General features: G+C 41.3%; 6 protein-coding genes across 6 annotated transcripts; 3 read left to right on the top strand and 3 right to left on the bottom strand.

Annotated features, from left to right (window-relative positions):
* Nucleotides 1–499: 499 nt before the first annotated feature.
* Nucleotides 500–2,234, bottom strand: BCIN_16g05030 (hypothetical protein). Its single transcript, XM_024698225.1, has 3 exons — nucleotides 2,045–2,234; nucleotides 1,824–1,994; nucleotides 500–1,723 (listed from the first exon to the last, which is right to left on the bottom strand). The coding sequence occupies exons 1-3, from the start codon at nucleotides 2,121–2,123 to the stop codon at nucleotides 741–743; spliced, it is 1,233 nt and encodes a 410-aa protein (XP_024554042.1). The 5' UTR covers nucleotides 2,124–2,234; the 3' UTR covers nucleotides 500–740.
* Nucleotides 2,235–3,093: 859 nt separating this feature from the next.
* Nucleotides 3,094–5,098, top strand: BCIN_16g05020 (hypothetical protein). Its single transcript, XM_024698224.1, has 4 exons — nucleotides 3,094–3,342; nucleotides 3,399–4,511; nucleotides 4,565–4,749; nucleotides 4,806–5,098. The coding sequence occupies exons 1-4, from the start codon at nucleotides 3,274–3,276 to the stop codon at nucleotides 4,963–4,965; spliced, it is 1,527 nt and encodes a 508-aa protein (XP_024554041.1). The 5' UTR covers nucleotides 3,094–3,273; the 3' UTR covers nucleotides 4,966–5,098.
* A 1,799-nt stretch (nucleotides 5,099–6,897) lies between these two features.
* On the bottom strand, nucleotides 6,898–11,509 carry BCIN_16g05010 (hypothetical protein). Its single transcript, XM_024698223.1, has 4 exons — nucleotides 8,072–11,509; nucleotides 7,936–8,019; nucleotides 7,127–7,878; nucleotides 6,898–7,076 (listed from the first exon to the last, which is right to left on the bottom strand). Exons 1-4 carry the CDS (start codon nucleotides 11,372–11,374, stop codon nucleotides 7,040–7,042), a joined length of 4,176 nt encoding a protein of 1,391 aa, XP_024554040.1. The 5' UTR covers nucleotides 11,375–11,509; the 3' UTR covers nucleotides 6,898–7,039.
* A 108-nt stretch (nucleotides 11,510–11,617) lies between these two features.
* On the top strand, nucleotides 11,618–13,827 carry BCIN_16g05000 (hypothetical protein). The gene is made up of 2 exons (XM_001550759.2): nucleotides 11,618–11,948; nucleotides 11,997–13,827. Exons 1-2 carry the CDS (start codon nucleotides 11,721–11,723, stop codon nucleotides 13,470–13,472), a joined length of 1,704 nt encoding a protein of 567 aa, XP_001550809.2. The 5' UTR covers nucleotides 11,618–11,720; the 3' UTR covers nucleotides 13,473–13,827.
* Nucleotides 13,828–14,764: 937 nt separating this feature from the next.
* On the top strand, nucleotides 14,765–16,515 carry BCIN_16g04990 (hypothetical protein). Its single transcript, XM_024698222.1, has one exon. The coding sequence runs from the start codon at nucleotides 15,015–15,017 to the stop codon at nucleotides 16,194–16,196; it is 1,182 nt and encodes a 393-aa protein (XP_024554039.1). The 5' UTR covers nucleotides 14,765–15,014; the 3' UTR covers nucleotides 16,197–16,515.
* Nucleotides 16,516–19,266: 2,751 nt separating this feature from the next.
* BCIN_16g04980 (hypothetical protein) lies at nucleotides 19,267–20,525 on the bottom strand. Its single transcript, XM_001550762.2, has one exon. The coding sequence runs from the start codon at nucleotides 20,361–20,363 to the stop codon at nucleotides 19,713–19,715; it is 651 nt and encodes a 216-aa protein (XP_001550812.1). The 5' UTR covers nucleotides 20,364–20,525; the 3' UTR covers nucleotides 19,267–19,712.
* Between the last annotated feature and the right edge of the window lie 3,916 nt (nucleotides 20,526–24,441).

Below are 24,441 nucleotides of genomic sequence, written 5' to 3'. Positions count from 1 at the left end.
AAGTAATGTATAACATGGATCTTGACATCTCCAAGAAACCATAAAAATGAGTTCCAGACGCAAAATTGGCATGGATAGAGGTCAACTGCTACGGCAATCTTCCTTAAATTGGCACTTGTATCTATTCACAAGAACTGTTGCACTGAGCATATGTTTCAATCTATATTGCAAAGATTTCGAATCAACGTTCGAGTTACGCAACGACGTTACTCAAGAGTTGATTTCCTACACACAATATAAATACAACCTTTCGGAGAGTCAGAGTCTCATACCTAGAGCTGATGCTTTGGTTTGGTGCATTGTGGTGAAATGTTTAAAACATGTGATGATGTAACACCTGGTGCATTCATTGTCCCGAATTAGAATTATTACGGATCACTTGATTTCCAGATATGAATCGCCCAAAGCCTGCTTGAGCTCCATGGAGAAACTTGTCTCTGGTAGATCCTTTTTTTCATTTGATATGCCTCCACGGTAGTTATCATCGAACAGCAAGTAGTGCGTACTCTCAATAATGAAAATCCAATTGCGCAAGCCTCCAAGCCACATCTTGCTCTTCACTCTCAAGATTCTTAGTGGTTCAGAACTAAGTTGTAATGATTAACAGAATTGATTGACTCGCTTAGATCATCAAGAGGCAAACTCAGATTTCAACAAAATCACAATGAGCAACGGTTGCGCCAGAAAGGCTACCGACTCATTCTACTAGGATACACAGTTTCAGGTCCCACATCTGCCCATCAAACAGCATTACTGAAAGCAATATCACCTTCGCCTCTGCTTGCACTCAGATTTTCAATCAAAGATTTCTCCTTAGTCACTTGAGCCTCGTCAATTTGAGCCTTCAATCTTGGAAACAATTCCAATGCAGTTTTTCTCAAAACAGCCTCTCCTTCAACCCCATTCTTGTATACGCAAACATCTAAGAACTCCAATTCTTCTACCATGGTACTTTCTATTGGAAACGGAAAATCACTGCCGTAGGTAGTTCTGGCAGGCCCCAACCATCTTTCAATATACCCCACAGGTCCACTATAGCTGCTCCCTGCCAAATCCGTATAAAAGCTGCTCGCTTCCTTCATGAACTGCTCAGGTGTTTTAACACTGATGCAGGCATCAAAAGTCATATTTGCAATCGAGGTACTAATATAAGGCAGAGTGCCTCCTGCGTGCGAGAGGATAATCTTGAGTTTTGGATATGTGGATGAAGTATTGGAGTAGATGAGAGAACATGCTGTGCGTGTCATTTCATGTGTAAAGTCGACAAGAGGTGGAATCAACGAAGGATTTTCGAGCGATTGCGGGGAGAGTGAATTAGCAATGGGATGTATGAATACCACCGCGCTGACTCTATTCAATTCTTCCCAAACAGGTCGAAACATTTCGTGTCCAAGATATTTCCCATCATAACTCGTAAAAAGTGTGAAACCGTCTGGATTAAGCTTTTCACAGCAGAACTTAATGCTAGCAAGTACTTCTGGTAGAGAAGCTACAGTTATGGATGGAATAGTGGCGAAAAAGCCGAACTTTGTGGGATATTGTAGACGTAAATTATGGGCGTAAATGTTTATGTCTTGGCAGAGGGATGAATCATCGAGAGCGGCATGAGCAAATGAAAGGATGGAGGTCGAGATGGAATTTTTTGCCATAAAATCAAGAGAGGTCTGTGGAGACCATGTTGGAAATATTAAATCATTAGGTTCGTTCGGGTTTTGTTTGATATCTGGTCAAGTCATCAGAATCATATGGAAAAAAAATTATTGAGGGATGCTAATTAGGAGAAGCTCGGGAAGACCAGTAAAGGGTAAACAGAATGTACATACGGTCAAGATAAAGAGCCGGAATCATATGGTGATGAGTATCTATTTTCTCTATTTTTCTTACAGGTTGAGCATCTGGTAAAATGCAAGGATTTTGCGATCGTGGTGTAATGTGCCGAAGTCGAAATTGTTTTAAATGATAACGTAAGAAAGAACTGACGTCTTCTCTATTGACTTCAAGTTTGATTAGTAAAATCTGTGGTAATCATTGGTGAGAGACATACTGTAGAATACTATGCATGTTATTATTAAAATAACTGCAACAATTATGATGCATATTGAAATCACAGATAACGTTGGCATAATGCATTCATTTCAGTCTCGGCTGTTTAATAGATTGAGGTGCATATGCGGCATAAATTCAGTCCAGATTTGAGACGACTGTGGATGCTGGTTTGCATCCTCATGTAACTCAGCTGCAGGTAGAGATTTGGACGTTGGTATAGTGATGATGTTGTGTAATGATATCATTAAAATGGACCATGATCAGTCATATATGATAACAAGCTGTTTTTTCTTTTCCTTTTTGTCTTTTGGATTGTCTAGCCTCCAGATACTGACAATGAGCTCGAAGAGCTCCAATTACATCACTTCGATGTCATATCTAGACTGAGTATACGAGATTGATTCTGAGGTTATTCTCAGCCTTGAAAACCCATTGCTTAAGGGGTTGTGCTTCATTTCCGCTCTCGACCTTTTCCTGTGAATCGGACGCTAGACCTCATTATTTGATAACGAGACATTGGAAAGTTTATCTTAATACATTGTATTGTGGGTTCATCTCGAACATAAAGACAGGAGACAGACAGGTTCATGAACACTATCCAAGCTTGCAAGACAACATCTGAAGATTGAAACATCTTCCATAGATCTCGTATACGAAAATTCCTCACAATTTTGCGTCATATCAAGGCCTCGATTCCTAGATTCGGCGATCAAATGGTTCACAAGGCTCGACATGGTGTAATTTTGTAACTCTGTATAACACAACAACATTCAGATACACCATACCAAAGACTATTGTAACTCTTTTTGCAAAGCCCCTCCTTTAACGGTAATTTGAAGACCAAACTCGAATTAGAAGGAGAATAAATCTTGGCAAGGCAGAAAACACAGCATACAGCCATGTTAGTACCATCTAGCACAAGATCAGCTTGAGCTACCTTCCTTTCTTATTTGGTTGAACATTGTGAGAGGTTACATCTCTTGGTACTCGCGGGTTTGCTTGGCAACTAGAGTCTCACATTATGTTAAGACATGACTCTCCGCTCTTGACAATATTTGTCCCCACTGTCTTGGGATAGGCTTCATGGTCCAAGTGATGATCCTGAACGTATGTGGATGACATTGGGTCTAGATGACAGCCATGTAGGCTGTTATCTCTTTCTTGTAAATATCGCTTCCAAAATTCCTTTTGTAGTTGATGATCTAAATTTTTGATTCATTCATAATCATGTGGTCGATCAGCCTCTTCCCAAATCGTCAAGAAGTAATAGTATTCGCAGTGTTTCTGTTTGTTTTTGTAAGTATTCATCCCACTATAATTGGATCCACGTCAATGCAAATGACATATACCAGTACTATCTAGTCTTCGCAATCTACAATCTTTACTTCTCACCATTATCCAAGTTTCCAGGTCCAAAACGTCTGGCGATCTCAAGATTACCTCTGATACGATATGTAATTCTTGGAACCACTTACAAATATTTGGATGAACTGCATGAAAAATATGGACCAGTGGTTCGGATTGCTCCGGACGAACTCACCACTATTTCTCCTGCAGCCTGGAAAGATGTGTATACCAGAAGACCACAAATGGCAAAAGATCCATTTAGCATGACACCTCCTATGAATGGAGCAGAGTCATTATTCACAGCCACTGGTGATACTCATGTTCGTATTCGACGAAATTTTGCCAACGCCTTTTCTGACAAAGCACTTCGAGAGCAAAGTAAGATTATCGAAGGATACATAACGCTCTTACTTCAGAGATTGAGACGTGAAACAATGAAAAGTCCTGTTGGAGAAGTAGATCTTGCAAAATTCTTTGGATACTTATCACTCGACATATATGCTGATCTCATGTTCGGAGAATCTTTTCATGGTCTTGAAGGAGATAATGAGCATTCGTGGATTTTGGGATTCTTTTTAGGCGCCAAATTTGGATCCGTAAGAAATAGTATTCAAAGGTTTCATCCTTTCGAAGTTATATTTGGTTGGTTGTTCCTTCGATTAACTGCAAAAATGAGAGCACAAAATTGGAAATTGGCAACGGATAGAATTACCAATCGATTAGAGATGGGAGATCTCGGAGCCGAAAGATCCGATTTCGTCAGTCCTATTATTGGGAATGTCAATGAATCAGAAGGTGGGAAAGGTATAACGAGAAAGGAATTGAATACCAATGGTCTTGCTATTGTGATAGCAGGATGTCAATTGCCTACTGTTGCGTTGGCTACCGCTTGCTATTTCTTGATGAGATATCCACGAACAATGAGGATATTGACTGAAGAAGTAAGATCATATTACTCGGAAGAAAAGAACATCAATGTTCAATCGACATCGGAATTACCTTATTTGGAAGCAGTCATAAATGAGACATTGAGGATTCATCACCCGACACCAATTCATCTACCAAGGAATGTTCCTCCTGAGGGTGCGGCTGTCGCAGGTCAATGGGTACCCGGTGGAGTGAGCTAGGTCATCTACCAATTTTGATTTGACTGTGACTAACATTAACACAGAGTGTAATCGGCATAGCAATGCAAACAGCTCAAACTTCGCCTTTGAATTTCTTTGAGCCAAAAGTATTTCACCCAGAACGTTTTCTTCCTGAGGGCCACCCTCTATATGATGTTCGATTTGGAGGGGACCAAAAGGAAGCGTTCAAGCCTTTTTCAGCTGGTCCGAGAAATTGTATGGGAGGAAAGTATGTTCATCCAGCCTTCTCGATAATCATAACTTATGCTAAGACGTCCATGCCAGAACATTCCTGGCCCAAGCTCGAGTAACACTAGCCAGAATGATATGGAATTTCGAAATGGAGTTGGTAGACAAGACTGACTGGAACTGGACTGATCAGCGAGCGTACCTTGTATTTGAACCAAAAGCTTTGCATGTAAAGTTGATGGAGAGAGAGGTCTGAGGCGGGGGGGCGAGGGTATTCAACATACTGGCAGAGGGAAGTGTAGGGAACGATTGTTAATACATGCCCAGTTACATATGAAATATCCATCTACTGTGAATGGCGTATGGGAACATGGTCTCCGAATAGCTCAGAAGTAACGATGGGGCGTATCTGTTACGCGTCGTGTACGTGGTCAATCGCGTCGCGGATCCAAAGAACAATATGGTAAGAGTATCAATTCTCTTAGAGATTAGCAATAATTCGCTTCGGTGAGTTCGAAAAAAGTACTGATTAGAATTTCATGTGGCCGATGAAGTTACCTGAGCATAATCGTTAAGGTTATCAGAAGCCCACCAGCGATACCATAATCACATCACATATGCCGTAAGTTAGCGCCTAAGCGCCATAACCCGCCCACCTGATCTCATGATCATCGAGTGCAACATTCGAGGGTATTATTATAAATCAAACACTATTCTACGGAGTTTTTGAACCTAGTCGAAATAAACTCATTAATTCTCCTAAATTTGCCCCTTTAAAACGAATGAAAATCAGCATCCGTCCAATTAATGCCATACGTTGCCTTGATGGAGCGAGCTCTGATACAGTCCGATATATGTACCCGGAATTTGAAGGGATCATGAGCACCGGGATTTTTGGATTCTACGACGCGATTACTTCCACGGAAAGAACTACTTCGACGTCAGGTTTGCATCTTGACCTAATATCAGTCGTCTAGCAGTTTTGTCCACGGATTACCAGATGTGGTCATTTGAACTGGAGGTTCTAGTTGGCAGGGCAGCGGTTACGGAAGGTATTTTTTAGTAAAAATTCTTGTGGGATTTCCGAGAGCACTTATGAATTTCACACCTTAAGCTCTAACATTCTTGACGATTTCTAGAATGTTCGTTGCACCTTTTTGGCATTCTCTGTTCGTCAACCATTCAGACTCGGAGCAAAGGTGTGAGAAGGTGTGAGATGTGAATCCGAAGTCGTTTTCAGACTGCGTCATTGCATTTCATTTAACTCACAAGTAAGCACACCGACAAAGATTCAATAACGGTTAATGGTACGAAGGACAAAATGTCTCCCTGTGCTCTCATATAATAATGTGTTCCCGCTGAGCATTTTCCTTCAACTTTATATTCAACAACTTCCAGATAGCCACGGAGCGGCCATAATTCAACTAACATCTGCATCAACGCTCCCAATATCAAATATCATAATGGCATCCAACCTGGATCTGAAAGTTTCTGTCCAACTAAATGGTTATCCCTTATTCAGGTCGCCCCAGATAGCCCTCAGCTCTACTAGAGTCCGTGCTATACAAAGTATAATCAATAAATGCGCCCAAGAGATCGAATATCAGCTTACACGGGCTGGTGCAGATGAGAGAACAGACGCGGAGCAAAATAAGAGATTTCAAGAAACTCCGAGAGCCAACATTGCTAACTATAATCCATCCTGAGATGCTCAATTTTGATTGCCCAGACGGCAAACATGATCCCTGTACAAATCCAGAGGTAGTACTAAGTTGCACTCTCTTGGTTACTGTATGGGTGTAGAGGCATGCCGTTTGGCTGCAGACTCTCTGGCGGACGGATCAATATATAGATAGAAGATCAATTTATGCATGGCTTACAACTTAGAATCAAATGATCTATCATCTGCCTAATGTGAAGCTTCTGCAATCCTAACACCTTCAACGAGGAATAGTCTATGTTATGTAAGACATCTAGCATTGATGAGAGCTCTTAGATATGTGAATTAGATACAGGTGTAATCATCTATAGCCATACTGTAAGTAGATATCTTTCAGTAGAACTGTGCGCCTTGGCAGGACAGTTAAACAACTTGCATATTAAAGCTCTCCGTCTTTCTCGCCCTCAACTTCACAGAATGTATCAGCACATAGGAGGCATACGCCAATCAAACAATTGAGGAAGAAAATGAATTGGGCAAGGAATAATACATTTATATAACCGTAGTCAATTGACTCAAAAACCATGTTATGCTCTATCTCATAATATTCAAACATACAGTTTTCGTAACCACCTTTCATCAACGACCCAAAATACTGAGCTGTAGATTCCTACGTTAGAATGCCACAAGCTATGATGAGAGTATATCTAAAACAGAATTTTAGCAAGAAGAACCCGTAAATACCGAGATAACTTACGTCACGACCATCAACATCCCATTGAGCCAATTCGATTTCCCATCCTTAACTATATACTTTATTGTGAGACTGCTAAGTGCAACGACTGTTATGCAATATAAATTATAGACCAAAGCCAACGTTTTGCCCATGGAGCAAGATAGTAAAACCAGAAAAGGGCCTACGAAATGGCCAATGGTTACTGCAAACCCCAAGGTCAAGTCCAATGTATGATCCATATCATCTCTAACTGCAGACTTGAAAGCTTCAACATGTTTAGAAACGCGAAGAAGAAGTGGTATACAAACAAGAGCCAAATTATGTTTGCTCTTCGGGTCAAAAGTTTGTAATGATGCCACAATAATGCGACTTTGTATTGCCAATAAAACGATGAAAATAGTCGCCAGAATTGCGTTAGCGAAACGAGGAATTTCAACATTGGGACGACTATCCTCATCATCGTATCCATCTAGAAAACCCTTATTCAAAAGGTCAATATGAGTATAGTGTCGGAAAATAAGCCATATTACAAATAGAACAAGAGAAATGATAGCGATTGCTCCGGATAAAAACTTGCTGCTTGCTTCTACTTGTGGGGAAGAGATGTCTTGCATTTCTGAGAAGAAGAAAAGAATCATCGAAAATACTGACGCTATGGCGACCAGTGTGGAGGCTAGACCATGACCTGTTGAGTTGTATCGTTGTTCTATGCCCATCGTGGTCCCATTTCTGATATTATGAATGCCTCCAGCAAAAAATGAAATACCAGGTATCTGCAAAAGAATCAGGAGATCAGTATACGTATGAAAAAAAAAGCCGGAGTTTCTTACGAGTAGTTGATTACAGATGACAGTACCAACAAGAAGATATTTAATGAGTTCAATATCCCCCCAGTCAATTGTTATAATACCGATCTATCGGCTTTAGCTTAGTACACATGGATACAAAAAGTGCAAGGGAGCTTACAAAGACTTCAGCAGTACAGCTACCGGTTCTCGAGATTAGCGTCTGGTTAATGGAGTACGGGAACACAGGATAGAGATCTTTGAGGGCAGCTTCCAAACCCCCTATAACAGGAATCGTTGCCAACAAAGAAATAGCCAATAAAGTGGTGTTTTGATGTTTCTCTCTTGAGAGGAACATGGTTATTGGTAGAAATATCAGCAGAATATTGAGATAACTTCGGAAAAGAACAAATCTAGCAGCATTGAAGACCTGAATTATCACTCGAATCCAAAGTTTTTTCATGGAGGCTCCCACAGAGGCATGAAGTCCTGGGCATTCAGATTCATACCAATTATCGCCGAAAACAATGGGAGCATCTTTCAATCGATCTAACATGGGGCGGTGCATGAACCGTACCAGATCAAAATTATATGTCAGTCCTCCATGATCAGACTTGCGAGATCCCAATGGTATCCGAGCTTCTTGCAAAAGGCTGAATTTCGGAGCTTGAAAAGTCAACGATGGAACTTTTGGGTTCACCGTTGATTCAAAAAATACGTCGACACCGTCTTCAAGTTGGAGCGATTTCCATCCCAGAGGTAACTGAGATATTGGGCCATTAAATTTTGACGTTTTGGAGAAAACTCCCACTATTGCGTCGATGTGAACCAGCTGCCATGTCTCTAGATGACTTTTCCTTGCCTCAAGAGCGAGTTCCAGTGGCGTTTTTCCAGCACTATCACGTAACATAAGAGGAATTGCGGAACACCGAACAAAGTATTCGACCGCTGGATAACAACAAGCAATCACTGCTTCGTGGAGTATCGTACTTGTATTGTAATCATTAATATCATCTTCAGTTTGGTCAGGAGATTCTCCCCTAAGAAAAAATCTGCGAGTCGCTATAGTGATCGGGTTCTGAATAGGTTTCGAGGTCAAACATAACGGGGAAAATTGCATGACTTTGGCGCATGCACTGACTATATAACTATAATTCGTGTGGATTGACGCAGATTCTTCCACCAAGCTTTCTAGAAATTGACGGAAACCAGGGCCAACATAACACCCTTTCTCAACGAAGAGGTGAAAAATGTTCTGTCTAAATTCCAATGGAATTCCTTTCCTGTATGTCCAGGACCAAAGACGAGATGATAACTTTTCAGAGTCGGCTATATTTCTTAATTCCCGCTCACCCACCTCTCCCCTACACAGCCATGCAAGAGTAGAAAGATAATTGCCGCAATGGTGTACTAACAACCTTGAATGATGATTTTCAAGACTGAAGTTCAACGCGTTAGGGTCTGTAGAGAACAAAAATAGCGCTACTGTATTGAAATCCCCTGAACTTTTGGTCCAGCTTTGCCAACAGCAGTCCTTAAATCTACTACGCAGTCGGGCGTGCGCGTAAAGCTTATGGGCATCTTCTGAATCATATACTATGTCAGAATTTGCAGAAAGAAGTTGAATTGTTGAACATAGCTCCGAGAAAGAGTAGCAACTTTCTCCTGCATGATTTAATTTTGATATGTCTCCTAAATTCCAACCGAGGGAAAGTTTGGATGAGGCGACAGCGTACAAATTTTCGAAAGCTTTTTGCCTTAGCGGCTTTTCAATTGTAGATGGAAGTTTCAGCATCATGTAGCTGTATATTGTGAGAAATGGACCTGACAACTTCGAGAAGTAAAAGTTACGAGTCTCCCGCAACCGACGCGATGCTCTAAGACTCAAGGCAGAGACTATATCAAGATTGTGCCTAGCATTTCTGTGTAGTCTTTTGTATGTCTCACTTGCAACTTCATCTCGAATTGGATTCTCGTTGAAGGATCGAACAATTGAATAGTATACCGTGTCAAAAGACTTCCAGGGACGGGAGTCTCTGTATTTAGGTGTCGGCTGCAGCGCTGCCCTAACAACTTGGAGTATCCGCCACATGTCTTCTGATGTGGGTATCCTTCCGGCATGCGCTGCCTTTTTGATAGATTTGGCTGCATCTTTGTATGCGAGATCGTATGGGGGTAGATACTGGCTTATCTTTTCTCCATCAACCAAATGTCTACGGTTCGATTTACGTTTCTTGGTATTGTTATCGTACTCGCCTCGCTCATTGTCATCTTGAAATATGCGCCACAAGATAAGTCCATAGACAAAAACGTCGCAACGCTTTAAGTTTTCAAAATCAAATGTCTTAAAGAGACCTTTCTCGGGGTATGCTTCTGGAGGAATCCAACCTGGGGTCCCTGCGTATGCAAAATGTCCGGATACTTCTGTATTTGAAGAGTACATGCGTGATGCATCAAGACTATCAATGTCGGTTGATATCTGCCATGATTTTGACTCGGCATTGCCAAAGTCGCATAATTTTGCCGTCCAAGCCACTTCTGCATCTATTAATGAGCGATTAGCAAATAATAAAATATTCTCAGGTTTCATGTCTCCGTGAGTCACATTGCCAGCGTGTAGAGCTCCCAGTCCGGTTCCTATATCGCTACAAATCTTAATGAGAATTTCAAACGATGTTTTAGCATAGTTTGAGCTCGCCAAGAAGTCAGCGAGATCACAGGTGGCTTTCTCCATTACAAGCAGAGGTATTCGCGTATTTAGAGTTGTGTTAGCTTCGAAGGTATCCAAGCAGAGTCCCCAACCCCATAGTCGAATTATGTTAGGGTGCTTTCTATATGCTTTGTTACAAAGCTTATCAATTTCCTTTTTAGCTGATCGAAGCTGACTCTCCAGTTCTCTGGCCATATCCTGTTGTGAAAGCTGTTCACCATGAGCTTCAGACAGAAATCGACGATTGGTCAGGTCCGGAGTCCACAATGCTCGTTTTACAACAGAGTCTGCCAGTGTATCAAGTGTGTCCCAAAGAAGGGCTTCTTCTTGAGAGGCTTCTACATTATCGAGCTTCCGAGCACGCTTGAGCTTTGATCGGAATTCCTTTGATGCACCCGTTACCCTGAATTGGGTCCCTTTTCCAAGTTCCAAGTTGAACTCGCTATTAAGTCGAAATAACTGTGGACCTTCAATATCATTCTGCGAAATTATTTCCAAGACTTCCTTCATAGCTTTGAGAGCACTGATTGGTTCACCAGATCCCTTGAAATTGCTATATTTGGAAATTGTATGTTGTTCATCCCACATAAAGGGGTCACCGGCACCCAAGATGGGTATATTGGTGGTACTAGAACTCTCGGCCGTATCTGCAATCTCCCAACTCGAGTCAACATTAGTGGATGCTGAACCTGATGTTGAATCTCTTTCAGAAGCCTTTTGGGGCATCTGTGCAGGATTCATGATTTGCGGATGATTTTGTTTTGATGCATTCATATCCGTGTTATTGTCAACGGTGTTGATTCGCCGGAGACGTGATCGGCTAGCGACCGAGCGTGTTTCAATGGCGGTTGGAAAACACAATAAGAATTACAATCGCTGAGTGAATAGCACATTCACCTGTTCTGTTCCAAACCCCGTATCAGCCTTGCTGATGAAGGATTACAGATGACAGGGATTGTCTCTAAATTACATAAGGTTATTCCATAACGTAACCTCAATGCGGGGTCGATTTCCCTCGAAGCCCGATACCTTTCGCATCACGAACTTGAAATCTTCATACATACTCAGTGGTGCAGCATGTTGTTTATGTTTTAGTCGTGGAACATTTTGACTGGCAATTATGGATCCCTTTAGCATAACAGTCGGGGCTGTGGGACTCATAACAGTCTTCAAAGAAGTCTACCTCCTGTCGCGATGTATTTATCGAGCCTGTGAATCAGCAAGAGCGAGCGACGAGGAGCGTGAGAAGTTGAGACATGATCTGCGATATGACTTGCTTCGCATACGATCATTTGGGCGACATTATTTGAAGAACAAAAACATGTTTGGTGACCCTGGGCTGGATAATGTAAGGAGGAAAAAACTTCTCATGCTGATCAATATTAACATCCCGTAGCATTGGGCTTCGATGATCTACGACATATTAGAGGAACTCCGGAAGTCTTTGGATGATTACAGAAAACTAGATGACCCATTTTACCTACAATATTCGCCATACGTTAACGACAGCATGTATGGTACCCCCACTATTGAATTTCCTCTAGACGACAAAAACGACCCGATTCCGCCGGCAAAGTTACCAGCCAAGAAGTTATCATTCAACTCTTTATTCAGTCGAACAAGGGAAGGCACTAAGTTGACAGTTAAATCGGCAAAATGGGCGCTTTACGACAAGAAGAGACTGGAGTCCACGATAAGTACTTTTCGGCGGGAGACAGAAAAATTGACAGGTCTCTTACCTCTCGCCCAATCTGCACAGGTCTCTAGGATCGACAACAAGATCGATGCACTTACGGCCACAATCAACGACCGCGATGCTCAAATTTTGGGACTGGTTCCTCACGCAAAACTCATGGAGTTTAATGAACAAAACGATGATGATTACACAGATGAAAACGAAATGAAGCAATGCACAGTCAGCACTACTTCAGATGGCAACGAACTGAGTGCAGGAACTATTGAGTTGAAGCACCAAAGAGGCAATACCGCTGAGCAAGAGTCGGTTCTGATTGAGCTTAAACATTATCCACCCTTGGAGGAAAATTGCGATGCCACGTCAGATTATCCTGATGCTGATACCAAAATTAATGTTCGACGGCTGGCAGGGCTCCTAAGTATATCGTCTTCCGGCTCGGAACTACGAACGCTCCCTTTCAAATTTTACGTTCATGAGCCAGATAAAGAGCGATATGCCTTTGTATTTGGCTACCCCTTGCATGCTCTTCAATCTCAACCAATATCTCTTCACGAACTCATCAAATCATCAAAACAAGGTGAACGGTTTCCACTAGCCATCCGATTTCAAGTAGCCGAAATGATCGCGAAAAGTATTGGGGTATTCCATGCTGATGGCTGGGTTCACAAAAGTGTGTGTAGTCGGGCCGTCGTTTTTTTTAAACAACGATTAAAAGAAAGTCTTATGCTCAGGTCTCCATACCTCGTGGATTTTGGTTACTCGCGGCCAGAAGAAGGAAAGACTTATGCACGCTATCAAGGAACAACTAATAGCGATGCTCTTTACCTTCACCCTGACCGCCCTCGTATGACCTTTACCAAACTTCATGATATATATGCTCTGGGCGTAGTTCTCCTTGAGATTGCAACATGGAAGACCGCAAAAGAGCACTTTGACTCTGCAGCAAAGGGTCTCAATCTTGATGTCACGACTATTGATAAAGAAGAGGTCAGAGAAAAATTCCTAAGTATTGCTAAGAAGAGCATACCTTATCATATGGGAACCACTTATATGGAAGCAGTCATTTCTTGCTTGGATGATACTTACAGAGGTCATACTGCTTCCTCGACATTTCTGGAGACTTTCCAAACCGAGATTATTGAAAAGTTGAGTGCGAAGCAATTATTGTCTCACTAAAATGATAACAAGCTATCCGAACTAGAGATTTCTCAATTGCTGCAGCCTGTGTTGAAACCCTAAAACCTTCAAAGTTCAAGAAAATGTACGATATACGATTTGGGATTGAAATCCATCTGTATCTGTCTGTCAGACTCATATCTCATCATATTTCCACCTCGAATATCATAGTAAAGAGTCATACACATACCAAGTACACCAATTATCACGATCTAGTTATGTGAGAGTATGGATTTGTGAGGGGCCCGAAAGTTTTCCTATTGGATTAGATTTCAACTAGTAATTCACTCTGTTAATTGCTTAGATCTAAAGGAGAATGCCAAGCACTCAGATTTAGATTTCTGCATTGTTGACATGTGGACCCTGTTTCCGAAATTCGATCAGACCAGGTGCTTTGACTAGATAAGATTCTGTGTAAATTAAAGATCGGATCAAGTTACTCTTGCTGCTGGGAAGCATTGAACACCCCCACTGATAACTTTGGGTTAGCCGTCTTGCGGTTTACCCTATTATGGTATGAGCATCTAGCTAGCCTCGGGGTTATATACTTTTTGGTCGTACGAGTAAGAACAAGAAAGGTGCGTTGCGCTAGAATTTTGGCAGTATTTGTCAACACTGGACCGGGAGAAATGTTTTGATATCGCATCTTTACACATAGTCGAATGTTGGTTTAAACTCACCATATTGATCCAACGGCGATCGGCATTTCGTGACTGGTTTCTGCGAAACTAGATAATCGCACTGAAGATCTCGGTGCATTGTCTATTGTTTAAAGTTTAAACCCATCTGATCGACGCCATGGTACTGTTCCTATCTTGCCTATCTGGTATGTGGAGAAAGTCGCGGCTCAAAATGTAGTGCTCGGCCCTATGGCTCTTTGACATCAAACAAATTTAAAAACAATATTCTGGCGCAATCAATCGATTTTTCTCGTATTAAAGACCCTCAGTCCCCTCATAATTTTAAAAAAGAGGAAGAGAGGGTCCTTATCTCCACCATCATCCCACTATTTTGATTGAGCGTCAACGAGTATATGAACATGATGAGGTTATTTTTAACTTATAAGGCGGTTTACTACCACTCAGGACATCCTGCAAAAATATGCACTCTGGTTTCGTGACAACGCCACACCTTGGACTAGTATTCCAATAGTTTCGGGAACGGCTATAGCTACTTCTTAGAAACTTGAAACTTCCATTTGCTATCAAAGAAGCTCAAAGCAATCCGTGAAAGATCAAGCACCGGGACATCGGACCCCAATTATCATTGGAAAAGTCGATATCGGCATCTTTGAACTTTTAGTTCAGTTTGAGAATTTTAATTCAGATTCGAGAACATGATTGAAAGTCTTGCAATTTATTTTGTATAAGTACATGTCATATTCTCTTAAGATTATCTCTTTTCCATCATCCACCACAGCATCCTCAGCTCAGTCTTTCGTTCTCGAAACTTTCCATTCGCTTCTTAACAATCGCTAAACACTCTCGTTGATTTCATATTCAAGCTCCCTTATTAAATCTTAATAGATTTCTTTTCTTAGAAATGCGTTTCACCGACTTTGCCCTGGTGGCATTGACTGTTGCAGGAGCTAACGCCGCTCCTCGTCCTCAGAAGATTGACTTCAAATCCCTCAATCCTGTCGTACAATCTGTTCAAAGTGTACCAGTTGGTATCACTGCTCAGGTTGTCACATATAATCCTACTGCTGCTACATCCTCTGCCGCTGCTGCTGTTACTAAAAGTTCAGCTATCAAGGCAACAGAAACTACATTGGCCACAAAACGGGAAGCTGGGCAACTCGAAGTCAGAGATGGTGATTGCTCAACTCAACCAGCAACCATCTATACTGGAACCAACCCAGCAACAGATGATCCAGATTCTTTTTTAGCCTATCAGCCATTTGCTGATGCAGCCAACAGCGCTGCAACTCCACCTGGCTTTACTAGATCTTTTGTTAATCTTAACGCATCTAACAATGCTTTGAAGTACATGGGATTCACACAATTGCCTACATACGACACCAACAATTGTGCTAGCAAGTGTTCCGACATCGCTGGATGCAATGCCTTCAATATTTACTTCGAACGCGACCCATCTGTCGACCCAGGTGCCTCTTGCACAAACCCATCTTCCATGACCAACGTTAAGTGCGTCTTCTGGGGTGGTGCAATCGATGCCAAAACTGCAGTCAATGATGGTCAATGGCGCAGCACATTCCGTGTTGTCATTGCAGGATCAAACGGTTACAACCTAAATTCATTCCCAACACCAAGTGGATATAATCCTCCCACATCCCTTGCAGGCGCTTCTATCAACGCTCCATTAGATTGCAACAAGAATGATACTTACCTCGGATCTCGTTTCTTCACTGATACACCATTCGATATTAGTCTTTGCACAGCAGCTTGCGATGCCACCACTGCATTCAATATCGCTCATCCACCTGCAAGTGGTATACAAACTTGTCAATTCATCAATACCTATATCCTTTACTTGAACGGTGTTGCTCAAGGCCAAGCTTGTGCGATGTACACAGACTCATGGGATATCAGTTATGCTGTCAATACTGGTTATACTAGTGGAACCGATGTTTACACTATCGACTCTTCTTATACCTTGTCCAACTCTACCAATCCGAACTACGCAGCAAACTGCAAGGTTGTAGCTAGCTCAAACTCAAGCATTGCAAGCAATTCAACTATCGCTCGTCGTTTTGCATATTAATTGTATGTATAGTACAGTACTCTTCTAACATCCGCGAGCAGTTCGGGCCGTCGGTTGTTAGTCAGAAGTCCTATACACGCTGCCGGTTATTTGTTATCTGTCAGGGTTCATAAATAACCCGCTATTTATGAATAGTCCACGGATTGTTTGTAGATAATTTGTTTATCTTTTGTGATTTTTGAGGGGTGGAAGTTGATGGAATGACGTAATGCATTAATATCTACATGAGTAATAATACTAGAATGTCTTCAATATATATCTAAGATGAAATTCTTTGCAAAATTCTGAAATGAATGCCCACTAGTGAAGAGCTTTAACATCTAACAAAAAGCGGTATCATCGAAAAACCTTGTCAATATTGCTTTTAGTTATCTTGATAATCCAACTTCAAATGCTTTTCTTTTAAAACAAAACTTTGCATGGAAACACCAAAGAGGACTTGTCTAAGACGAATTGTGAGCACTACCTCGTAAGTGAAAGCCTTGTGAAATCTAAGCTGAGACCAAGATGTAGTCTACCTCTGATCTTCCCGAGTTGCTAAGCAACTGTAAGCGCTGTTCTTGGACAACAGAAACAACCACTTTGCCAGCGACCTATCGTCTGTTGAAGGTACTCGGACATAAGACTTACTATTTTCTAAATGATTGGATTTGCGCATTCCAAATTATTAGACGATTCATTGCGTATTTCTGTATCTGGGCGGAATATGGAAGTGGAAGATGAGAAGTAAGCTAGATCAGCAAGATTCCCTTGGGTTTTGGCTGATTCGAAGGAGCAACTTACCGCGAATGCAAAATAACCCATTTAGTTTTTTTTCATACACGTAGGAATCTAGCTATCTATTAAATACCACCGGATTAAGATTTCTGATTAGCAGGCCTTCAAGTTAGAGTAAAAGACTCCAATCCCAATGGCCCCCAGAACCCACACTTAGCTGAACTGTTGATGGTTCGCCGCCCATCATTTTCCAAATTTCTACATCTCAAGAAGCTCAATGCGAACTTGTAACAACCCGAAAGATAATAGGCAACAAGAAGATGTAAGTTGCCTCACAAACTTCTATATCACACTTCGCTTAAAGAAATGCAAGAGAAGATGAAGCTTGCCCCTCAAACTTCCAAACCACAAAACACTCTTGTGCCAAACCACCAAAAGATGAAAGTTTCCTCTCAAGCTTTTACATAACCTGATCAGCCATATGAATGGAAGTTAAGTCAAAGAGAATGAAAGTTTCCTTTCATATCTCTATACCATTCGTAAGAATGATCCACTAGAAGATGCGAGTTGCCACGCAAGCCTCTAAACCACAAATAATCAGGTGAGCCACAAGAAGATACAAGTTGCCTCACAAGCTTCTAAACCACAGAGTGTTCAACGTGCAGTGTGTAAAAAAAACCCAAAGAAAAAAAACACAAGAAGATGCAAGTTTCCCCACAAGCTTCTAAACCATGAATGTGACAATGTAAAACAAGACGATGCAAGTTACCTCACAATCATCCAGACCACATTTCCCGTGCAAAAAAAGTCGAATGGCACAAGCCGACATACCACAAGCCAACATGTCCAAAAATTCTCAGATAAGACCATCGGTCTCATGTGGCCAAAAGAACAGAGTTTCTCACGCCTGTATTACTTCCAAGGAGACCTTTAGAAGAGCAATGGGTCATGAGATCAATCAAGGTACAAGCAGCATTGGAGCTGAAGATTGCCAATGTCCCCACTGTGCACTGGATAATTTTAGCAAGTGACTTGGAAGGAATTGAGGAAAAGATAGGGAAGTGAAGGGATATAATGGGAATACTCAGCTTTGGAATAATGCTTTGAGAAAAAGAAAAGGGAAAGAAGGGAAAGAAGGGAAGGAATGGTGAGGGATGAAGGCGTTTAAATGGGTTTTCTGATCAGTGCAGAAGTGCGGAAGATCTACCTATAAACTAGGATTTATTAGCTTCAGTTAATTGTAGTAGTCCATTGTTATGTGGTGTTATGTATGACCTCATTCAAGTCATTATCTAGTAGCCTGGCACTAAGAAACCTTATGTTGTAACTTGAATACGCTACAGCTTCTAATAACCAATTTTTTTTCTCAATGATTGTAACCACAGCCGGAACGATAAAAACTTTCATGAATAACCCGTAGCAAATTGATACGTTCCAATTACACGTTTTTTCGTACTCAAAAGGTTAATATCTGATTCTATTTTACAAACAGAGATTCAACACTGAGCTTGAATTCGTGGTCCAGGCGAATTGTGATTAGCCCCTGCATCTCAGTATAAACTTCGGCTACTATTTGGATTCCGATCGTGAACCCCGGTGAAAAAATCTTTGGCTATATTTGAAGTTACTGAGATCATCTTCTAGCAGGGCCAGGCACTTTTCTCCGGATATCCCGCAATACCGAATCAGCCTTCAGTTCCTTAAATTTTTACTATCATGATTGTGATACCAAGGTGCTCATCACTTGCTCAACGGCAAGTTTTCTTTCAGGTGTGATTAAGCCAACTTGCAAGTACGAGCTATCTAGGAGACGAAACTTCCACGGTATCAGATGTCTAGTTGTCTAGCCAATAAGATAAGAATAGAAAAGGATAATATGTTATTTTTATTCTGATACATAATTATACAAGTATGCATGTAATCCCTCTTTAACACTAAAGATCTTTTGTGAGGAACACATGCCGACCATACTTCTCAGGACACTTCTGATAGATAATGAGATATAACAGTGACCTCTAATGCCTGGTTCCCTCAAAGTGTGACCTTGAAACATAGCAAAGGTGTCTGTTAATGTTTACTCAATTAGCAGATGTTGTAACAGCGAAATGAGGTGGAATTCATGACCTTTACCTGCGGTGTGGCACGAAAGTAAAACCATGTATCTAGCCATTGTAGATATTGGGATAACAAAATTACGGATGGTCTTCTGGAATACCACCATGTAATTTGGATTAACCTGGTATGAAAATTGTTAGAAAAGTCATTCTGAAGAGAAAAAACGAAGGAGGTACTGGCCTTCGTATTTCTGTTGAAAGAAATTTTGTCTTTTTTTTATTGGGCTTTAAACATCACTTGACTGTGCTTCTCCCGTGAGCTCCGAGGAATTCCAAGGAGGATCTCTAATCAGAGGTATCTCAAACCAACTCCCGCTGTAGGATAATATCCTTAAACACCAAATGAATCTTTTTTTTTTTTTTTTTTTTTTTTTTTTTCAAAATTCCAAACGCTGAAGTCATCGTGAGATGACAGAAAAGCCAAATTCCACAAATCCAAAGCCCACAAAGCCAACGCCCGCAAAACGCTGAAGTCATCTTTAGATGACAGAAAAACTCGAGAGCCCAAATAAATAAACGCCCGCAAAAAGACAAAAGACCACATGATGCAACGCCCGCAAAGCTCACAACCGCATTAAAAAAAGCCGACAAAGCCGAAATCCCCAAAAAAGCCAAAACCCCACGAAGCCAACGCCCACAAAGCCAACGCCCACAGATCCAACTCCCACAGAGCCAACGCCGAAAATTAAACGTCCAAAAGGTCGATTCCATAAACTTCCAATAGAAATCGTGCCTTCACACGTTTATATTCGTCACCCCACATATAGCGGACGTCCAGCTCTGGAAAGAAGAGGAGTCCACAGCGAACCGAAGATTTAGAATCCGGTGCATCTGAAAATGGTGGTTCGCCGCTGCAACGACCACTCTGTCTTTCCGCGGAGGCCACCGAAGCGTTCTCCAAAGAGCTAAAGACCACTGGAACAACTCGCTGGCAAGCTTTAGAAAAGATTGCCTGCCTCAATCCGGGTCTAAGGATTCCCGATACTTCCCCACGGAACGATATCGAGTGCCGACTGACTGCCTGCTCAGCCGGTCTTACAGAGGCTGTGGCGCGAATCCACTCCTCGATTGGTGCAGGATCACTCCACTTGATCACCTGCATGGGGGCCTCCAAACGAGAAGCCTCCTCTGCGTGTTCCAGCCTTGCCCGGGCCGTCACGTCATTGATTAACCAGTTGATATAACGTGTTACCGCCAATCTCCTGGAAGAAAAGTAATCAGAGACGAACTCCGGACGCCAGACTTTCTCATCCGCAACGCAGAACGATGGGATGCAGAGCTCCACGGCTCTGGTCGAGGGTCTATAGTGACAGAAGCCCGGTTGGAAAAAGGCCATCTTTCTCCTTGTCTCAGTGTGTTTTGAGACGAAAATTTGTAAATGGTGGGTAGACCGAAATACCCGAGTGTTAAAACAGGAAAATTTGAGTTGAATTGAGATTTAAAGAAGCAAGAACTCTATCTTTATGTGTGTATACTCTAATTTGTGATCTGTTTTGACGATGAAGAGAAAAGAAAAAGAAAAGAAGAAAGGAGGGCGGGGGAAGTATACCTATATCCATCGCGCTGAGAATTTCCCTCCGCAAGTGGCCCACACCCTCAAGCTAATTTTATTTTCAATTACGACATGATATATAAGCTATTTGATATACCACTGAGCCACTAAACCCTAGAATACACTAGTATCGAGTTGAAAAGTCGTTCTTAATCAAAACTATATCTTAGCGTATAGTGGATTAGTTGTCCTGTCATTCCCAACTGGGAAGGGGTCGAACTTTTATTGTCTAGATTGGACACATTAACTGCAAGGCTCTCATTTGCTGAGTCTATCATGATGATTCTATCAAACTTAAGGTTTCTAACTAATTTAGTTTACCAAGTGATTTGAGTATTTTAGATGTATTCAATGCTCCAAGTACTTTCAGTGTATGGACTAGATATAATCAATTGAAAGTCCTAAGTAACTGGATGGATTTAATTGTACAAGTAGCAATGAGTACATCACTTGTCCACAGAGCATCAAATGTATTCATTATCTTAGATTCTTTCAAGGTATCAGGTTGATTTAGATACCTCAGATCATTTCAGGAAACGCAATGGGTCCAACAATTTACGCGTCTTCATTCTTCCAAAGTAGTCTAGCAATCAACAAAGCCATATTATTAGACTAAAGAATAAGCTTTTAGAACCCTAAAGCAAAGGGAAGACGCGACCCCTTTAGCTTCACCCCTAAGCGAGGTATAATTCTGCCCCACTTCCCGGACTTCACGAAAGAAGAAGTAACGGTTTGAAATAGATAGGTGAGTACACATTGTGGTAAATTTGAAGTAACTATCCTGTTACGTGTTATGAATGAAATTCTCCCAACTACTTCAATTACTTCAAGATTGACAGGAAACGTAGTACCAGCAGTAAGTTCTGATGTGGAAACTTTAGTGACGTCACCATCACAGCCCAAGTAGTGATTCACAGCAAGATTAAACAAGAGATCGGCCTCTATTTACATTGTTTGACATCTGGAATAATTTTGAAGAATAAGAATAATCAATTACGGGCTGTAGATCTTATGGCAGTCATATTCGCTAGGGGGGCCCAAGTTTTTGAGCACAACCATGGTCGTATTTATGCTGATTGGAATAATTACATGCTACTTACACTTTTCTGTCATTTCAAAAGCTACCTCTGATACCCTGGCTACAAGGAATGCGACTGACATAATGTGAAAATTGTTGACTGAATGTTTCCATGGTTGTGGGGTAAAAATTATGCAAATGTCATCATCAACAAATTATGAGCAATTACCATGGTAAAGTACTGACAATGACCGCAGTGACCATCGACAGCAGCGCCTCGAGAATGAACCATGGTCGTACAGAACGTAACAGATCAGACTTTTTTAAAGTGGAGCGAAATCATATTTTGATCGAAAAATAATATGAGAAACCACAGAACATAGACAGAACTCATATCATCATTCCCGTGTTCATCAAACCTCATGAGTTCAATATATTCGTCCCAAGAATGGTGTTTCTCCACACAAAAGAACGCGCACCTATGGAGATTTATTAAACAATGGGCTGGTCGTTAATCCTTGATATTTGCAGAAGAAGGCTACTTCTACTAGCGCAACCAAGTTTACGGTGCTTCTTAGTTCGCAAGGTTTCAACCCAGATGAGACATAGTTTTGCGTATACATCTCCAAATTTCTCCATCCATGCCTACAAAGCTCCACGAATATACCCGAGTCTATCTCCCTACTGATGATAGTTCCTGCAGTCGAAATAAATACCTCCCCGCATCTTCGAATGTGCCTACAAACATAACCTGTCTTTTTTACGAGTAAGTGAATGCGCTCTTCCCGGTCTTGATACTGATATTCCTCCACCCTAAGACTTCTGGTAATATGAAACTTTTAATGAGAATATACTCAGGAAACAGATGGTGTTGGGCCCGTTTTCTTTTGAGTTTGAGTTGAAGGAAATAATGGGCTATCTCTGTGTGGAATCGCAACCACCGAGGAAGAGGATCGTGCGTTTTATAAGGTCAAATCGGTCTCGGAAGAACGGGTGCCATATAACGTTTTATTCTTAGTCCAATCTTTACTTTTACTCTGATATCTGATCTTCAAAGTTTTCGCTTCACCATCCCTTATCATGAATAGACTTTGCTTTGCAGTCCAAACTAACCCAAGTCCCCCTTTAGCACTTACCTTAGGCATTTGTTCTCAATTTTGTAAGAATACTCTTCTCCAACCCAGCACCATCTCCTAGATAACATAGTACTTATCGAATCCAGTATGCCATAGCTTGCGCCAATGTTCCCATAACTTGGCGGAAACCCCAAAAATCCACACTTGAAGTTATCGCGCGTACTGAATGCTTAGCTATATTTCCTAATTGGTGAGCCCCAGTAATACGCAATATTAATTATTCCGGTTCATCAATCCTCAAATTCCCTGTCCTTCTTTGCACATGTTGAATTCAGTTGGTGGGAGGTAGATCGATGTTGGTGACGCTCGATTACTATCATGCAAGTTTGATCTCACAGCGAATCATTTGGGATTTGGAGAATCATAAGATAGAGGGAATCCTGCGCCTTGATCCTCCGTGAAACACGAATCCGCTCACATCGCAAAAATATGGATCGTTTCTCAGAGACAGGATTAAAACATAAATGTTATGTGGCATTGAATGCAATAGAGATTTTCTATTCGGGCTTATCAGGCTGCCGATTTTTTGCTCAAAAGAGAGCGGCCGGTGAAGAAACCCAAGAAATTTCTAATCAGGCAAGACCAGAAAATTTTCATCAACTGGCGAACTGTATTGAAAGAAAAATTGAAAGAGCTATCAAGAAGGATGGGGCCGAATACGGTGAGAAGGTATTCGGTTCCGAGTCAAGGTATTATTAACATTACCAAAAGTTGTCCTGAGTTAAATACTGTGTACTGTTGAGAGGGTAAGAGTCAGCATAGTCTTCAAAGAATTCTTTGCGATGATCTTTAGAGTGAAGATCGAGCGTATTAAGACAACCTCTTAGTTGAGTTGCGACTTTTTTTTACAACAAAGGTATGCGTTAAGAAGAAGGAATTCGCATTCAATTTGTTACTTGAATTGCTTGATACAAAAGAAAAGCCCTCAAAAGAATCTCAAAATCAATAGAAAAGAAGGAGCGCTCTTACAGATAGTTATCCTTGGCCTAGGGAAGGAAGAAAGTAAATCGTGAGATGCGAGATCTTGTTTTACTATGGTGCGGAATTCTCGAAGTAGGTCACGTGGTGATGGACCTACGCTAGTAATAGAACAAACCACAAGGATTCTAACGTTTCTATCTTTGGTTGAGTTTCGGGCGTGGATAAGGTGATTTGGTGAGGCTTCAAATGTGGCTTTCTCAGTGAAGTCTCAGTTCGCCGTCACTATGACCATGCTAGACATGGAATATGTACTACAACGCAAGAGTATGACAGCAAGGACTCGTGGTGCTTTTCGCAAGTCCATATGATTTCTCTAGGTATGGGATCCAAGAATGTAGAGGACCAAATGGGGAGGATGAGTAAAGCAAGTCCTATGTTGATACTTAATTTGTTATTAAATACTAGTAATGCAAAATACAGAATACAAAGATGATTTAATACAACGCCAGAGCGAAAGCGACAACCATAAGCGACGTATTTACTCGAGAATATCACAAGCACATACTTCAAGTCAAGACTTTTTCATTATATCCAAGAACTAAATCACTAGGTCTTTCCCATGATCGTGAATATTACTGTCGCCTTAATTGAGTCTGGTCTTGTCTAAGACTTGGCCAGTGGTCGATATAGGAAGATCTTGGAACATACTTAGGATCAGAGAGAGAGAGAGAGAGAGAAGGAAAAATATACAGATACATAGCAATCACCCCCTATTATTTAGCCAATA

The sequence above is a fragment of the Botrytis cinerea genome, chromosome 16 (assembly GCF_000143535.2).
Source record: "Botrytis cinerea B05.10 chromosome 16, complete sequence".
Lineage (NCBI taxonomy): Eukaryota > Fungi > Ascomycota > Leotiomycetes > Helotiales > Sclerotiniaceae > Botrytis > Botrytis cinerea.
The sequence above is the reverse complement of the archived record's forward strand: the minus strand, read 5'-3'. Positions and strand labels throughout refer to the sequence as shown.

What these genes read in the sequence shown, in the direction of transcription:
- BCIN_16g05030 (XM_024698225.1), bottom strand. Translation starts at nt 2,123, where the DNA reads ATGCCAACGTTATCTGTGATTTCAATATGCATCATAATTGTTGCAGTT. An exon ending in AACATGCATAGTATTCTACA is followed by an intron (nt 1,995 to 2,044) that starts GTATGTCTCTCA and finishes TCAAACTTGAAG; the next exon opens with TCAATAGAGAAGACGTCAGT. An exon ending in TCCGGCTCTTTATCTTGACC is followed by an intron (nt 1,724 to 1,823) that starts GTATGTACATTC and finishes TGACTTGACCAG; the next exon opens with ATATCAAACAAAACCCGAAC.
- BCIN_16g05020 (XM_024698224.1), top strand. Translation starts at nt 3,274, where the DNA reads ATGTGGTCGATCAGCCTCTTCCCAAATCGTCAAGAAGTAATAGTATTC. An exon ending in CAGTGTTTCTGTTTGTTTTT is followed by an intron (nt 3,343 to 3,398) that starts GTAAGTATTCAT and finishes GACATATACCAG; the next exon opens with TACTATCTAGTCTTCGCAAT. An exon ending in AGAAATTGTATGGGAGGAAA is followed by an intron (nt 4,750 to 4,805) that starts GTATGTTCATCC and finishes CGTCCATGCCAG; the next exon opens with AACATTCCTGGCCCAAGCTC.
- BCIN_16g05010 (XM_024698223.1), bottom strand. Translation starts at nt 11,374, where the DNA reads ATGAATGCATCAAAACAAAATCATCCGCAAATCATGAATCCTGCACAG. An exon ending in GCTGTACTGCTGAAGTCTTT is followed by an intron (nt 8,020 to 8,071) that starts GTAAGCTCCCTT and finishes TAAAGCCGATAG; the next exon opens with ATCGGTATTATAACAATTGA. An exon ending in GGGATGTTGATGGTCGTGAC is followed by an intron (nt 7,077 to 7,126) that starts GTAAGTTATCTC and finishes ATTCTGTTTTAG; the next exon opens with ATATACTCTCATCATAGCTT.
- BCIN_16g05000 (XM_001550759.2), top strand. Translation starts at nt 11,721, where the DNA reads ATGGATCCCTTTAGCATAACAGTCGGGGCTGTGGGACTCATAACAGTC. An exon ending in GTGACCCTGGGCTGGATAAT is followed by an intron (nt 11,949 to 11,996) that starts GTAAGGAGGAAA and finishes AACATCCCGTAG; the next exon opens with CATTGGGCTTCGATGATCTA.
- BCIN_16g04990 (XM_024698222.1), top strand. Translation starts at nt 15,015, where the DNA reads ATGCGTTTCACCGACTTTGCCCTGGTGGCATTGACTGTTGCAGGAGCT.
- BCIN_16g04980 (XM_001550762.2), bottom strand. Translation starts at nt 20,363, where the DNA reads ATGGCCTTTTTCCAACCGGGCTTCTGTCACTATAGACCCTCGACCAGA.